Source organism: Mustela nivalis (assembly GCF_964662115.1).
Source record: "Mustela nivalis genome assembly, chromosome: 14".
Classification (NCBI taxonomy): domain Eukaryota; kingdom Metazoa; phylum Chordata; class Mammalia; order Carnivora; family Mustelidae; genus Mustela; species Mustela nivalis.
This window is the reverse complement of record NC_139033.1, coordinates 76,891,484-76,895,105: the sequence shown is the minus strand read 5'-3', so window position 1 is coordinate 76,895,105 and position 3,622 is coordinate 76,891,484. Positions and strand designations below refer to the sequence as shown.

Here is a 3,622-nt window from a genome sequence, read left to right as displayed (position 1 = left end):
TCTTGATTTGAGAAAAGAAGCTGGGAGCTCTGTATCAGATTTTGTGGGCATGATTAGTAGAAAGAGGCCTGCACTTGAGATCTGGGAACACAGCCTTGATCTCTGCTCTGCCACCAAGGAATTCCATGCAGGCTTGGTGAGCCCATGGTATATCCTGAGGCCTCCAGAGCATTCCCTGCACTTAGAGAAGGTTAGGTAGGTTATGAGAATCTTTCCAATTCTTTATTTCCCAAAACATCTTATCAGAAACCCCAAATGAGAAAAGAAGTCTCCACTCATCTATAAATCCTATGCTTTTACAGAACTGTCTAAACGTCCAACGTTGCCACTAACACCAAGTGAACTGAATTTTCAAGGGTGAGTTCCAAAAAAGATCATCATCAAAAAAATAGGAGACAAAAAAAAAAAAAGGAGACAGTTGAGCTCCCAAACTCCACCAAAGGAAATTCTAATATCACACTTTCTACCAAGGAGAACATGGTCACAAGATGCTTTAGTGCTTTACTGATTTTTGAGAAGGTGGACTTAATACTTGATCACTTATGAGCAGACACTTTATGTCTCATCTCTTTTGATAAATAAATTAAAAAAAAAACCCATAGACTATAACCAGGTGACTGTTAACAGTGCTTTCAGAGTCCACAATTACTTTAATTCTGCAATGATTGCTTCGAGTTTTTCCTTAACGGCACCACAAAATTCTCCCACCTTTTCTTCGTTTTTATAAAACTGGAAGGTTGGGATGCAAATGATCTCCAGGTCCCTCAGCAGCTCCTCACACTCATCAGCGTCCACTTCCAGGAACACCACATCCTCATACTTCAATGACAGGGACCGGAAAAGGGGCTTGATGGTCCTGCAAGGCCCACACCAGGTGGCCGAGAAGTCCACGGCTACCAGTCTCTCCCCAGCCTCCTTGAGTGCCAACTCAAATTCCTCCTTGCTCAGGATCGCTTTCACCAAGTCCACCTCCAGGAGTTCCATTGTCTGTGACAGCTCCAAGACATTACCTTCTGTGGGCTGGATGGCTTCTTGTGAGGACTTGGGAATGTCATCCTCCTTGGACAGGATGGTTTCTTTTGAGGACTGGACGAGGTCACCCTCCTTGGGGTGGATGGTGTTTTCTGAGGACTTGATGTCAACCTGTCTGGGCAGGATGCTTTCCTCTAAGGACATAAGGATGTCTCCCTCCTTGGGGTGGATGGTATCTTCTGATGACTTGGTGTCACTATCCCTAAGCAGGATGCTTTCATCTGAGGATTTGGAAGTGTGGCTGTGCTTGGACAGGATGGATTTTGCTAAGACCTTGGGGCTGATGACCTGCTTAGACTGGGAAGTTCTTGCTGACAACTTGGGGGCATTGGCCCCTTTGGGCAGAATGGATTTTGCTAAGAACTTGTGGCTACTGGCCTGCTTAGGCAGGATGGATTTTGCTGGGGAATTGGTGTCACCCTTCTTGGGTGGAATGTGTTGTTCTGAAGAAGTAGACATGCCATCCTCCTTTGGCAGGATGATTTTTTCTGAGGAATTGGGGAGGTCATCTTGCTTGGGTGGTATATTTTTTTCTGAAGAATGGAGGGTGTCAGCCTGCTTGGGTGGGATGATTTTTGCTGAAAAACTAGGGGAGTCAGACTTCTTGAGTGGGATGGTTTTTGCTGGGGAATTGAGGCTATCAGTCTGTTTGTATGGGGTGGTTTTAGTTGGGGAATTGAGTGTATTGCCCTGCTTGGGTGGGGTGATTTTTGCTAAGAAACTGGAAGTTTCAACATGTTTGGGTGATACGGGTTTTGTTGAGGAATTGAAGATGTCCGTCTGCTTGAGCGGGATAATTTTTTCTGGGGAGTTGGGAGTATCAGCCTGCTTGGGTGGCATTGTTGCTGCTGAAAAACTGGGGATGTCGGCCTGCTTGGGCTGTATGGTTTTTGCTGAGAAATTGGAGATGTTACTGCCCCGTTCAGGTGGGAATATGTCCTTGGGCTGTGGACCTTTGGGTTCCACTGCAGGCAAGTATTGTATATTGTTGTCCTCTTGGGCCAAGGCCTCCTCCTGGATATGTGCTGGATCCAAGAATTCTGGGACCAATGGAGTCACATGGCTGGACAGACCCTGTATTAGTGGACTTTCTGAACAAAAAAATAAATAAATAAAAATACAGAAGAAACACACACACACACACACACACACAAATTCTTATCACATACTCCAGGGAAGACTCATGTCATTCGCAGAGCTCACAAATGTAGTTTTATGAATGATGTATCAACTTGAATAATCACATTCAACTGAAGGCCGGCAGTATGTGATTACACATATCTTTATATAAAGCTGTTTTTCTTTAAACACTACAACTTTTCTCTGCTTCAATCCTGTTGCCTCCTCCCTAAGCATGTGGATGCCTAAGGTGACCCTCCTCCCTCCCACTCACCATTAGCATCACCTTGACTGGCTTCTTCTTGTTTCTCCGGACTCATTTCTGGTTCTTCCAGGGCTCCCGCTCTATCACTTTCCACTTCCAGCTCCTTGTCCATACCCACTCATACTTCACGCATGCCTCACAGTGAAGACGAGGTGGTACCCTTCAACTTCTTCCAACCTCGCCAGCCTACATCACACAACGAGGAACAACTTACAGGCGGATGGCGCTTACAAGTGGTCTTCCCTAGTAGTTGAGAGTTTCATGACAGCCTTGGTTCTGGAGGCCGAGCTGGGTGTTGGCCTTGCCCGGTGCCTGCTGTGTGTTCACAGGCATTATTTCCTATAACACACCACTGAGGTAAGTACCATTATGATCCTCACTTTACAAATAAGAAAGCTGAGCCTTGAGCAAGTTATGTAACTTGCTCAAGCTCACAAAGCCAGTAGATGGGCGGGTTCCAAGCCTGCCCTCTGCATACTACACTGAACTCTTCTGTTTGCCAAAGGATGGTAACTCGAAACCAACTTTTCTACAGCCTCCCTCTAGGATTCTTCAGCCCCAGCTTTCTTTCTGACTCATCACTCTAACCATCATAGTGTCTCCTCCTAATCATGTTACTCTCCTCTACAAAGTCCTGCCTGCCTGTCAGGTGTCCTATTGAGCTATTTGGAAGGGAGTAGATGATAACATGGAGAGATTCCCTAACTGAGAAGAAGTGAAAACATCACACCTTCCATCCAAATAGATGGGAATCTGAGAGAACAGGTACCTGTGTCCTGGACTCCCCTCTGCAAGAATGAAACCTCAGCATGGACCCAGGTTAGATGTGTTCAGAGGAAAGCTGACAGCAGAGGAGTATTTGCCTGGCTTCCATTTTGGAGGCCAGGAAGAGCTCACGTCTTTGTGGACTCCAAACCAACATGGCAGCTATGGGCCCCTGCAAGAGGGCATGACTGGGTTCTTTGGCCTGGGGCAGGCTCCTGGCCGCATAGCCTGCTATATGCAAGCCAAAGATCTGGAAATCCTGCACAGCCTGGAGTGGGGCTGTGAGAGTCCTGGGAAGACCAGCTGACCTACAGAGACCTCAAGGAAGAAGAAAGAAGCCACCATGAAAGGGGATTTTGGACCAGAGGCAAGAACTGGAATCGCAAGCTCAACCAGTGGGTAAGATTATGGCGGCCCACCTCCTCGATGGGACCAGTGGTC

General features: G+C 46.8%; 1 protein-coding gene across 2 annotated transcripts; it reads right to left on the bottom strand.

Annotated features, from left to right (window-relative positions):
* Positions 1-235: 235 nt before the first annotated feature.
* TXNDC2 (thioredoxin domain containing 2) lies at positions 236-2,736 on the bottom strand. Of its 2 annotated transcripts, none has more exons than XM_082697362.1 (2): positions 2,438-2,736; positions 236-2,123 (listed from the first exon to the last, which is right to left on the bottom strand). In XM_082697362.1, exons 1-2 carry the CDS (start codon positions 2,526-2,528, stop codon positions 646-648), a joined length of 1,569 nt encoding a protein of 522 aa, XP_082553488.1. In that variant the 5' UTR covers positions 2,529-2,736; the 3' UTR covers positions 236-645. The 2 variants fall into 2 exon arrangements, 1 of the variants encoding a protein (XP_082553488.1); XR_014302403.1 differs by having other exon boundaries at positions 2,033-2,123; positions 2,631-2,736.
* Positions 2,737-3,622: the final 886 nt, after the last annotated feature.

Excerpts from the sequence above, each read along its gene's own strand:
- TXNDC2 (XM_082697362.1), bottom strand. The coding sequence starts at position 2,528 with ATGGACAAGGAGCTGGAAGTGGAAAGTGATAGAGCGGGAGCCCTGGAA. Across the intron at positions 2,124-2,437 it reads ACAAGAAGAAGCCAGTCAAG|AAAGTCCACTAATACAGGGT; the intron begins GTGATGCTAATG and ends TTTTTTGTTCAG.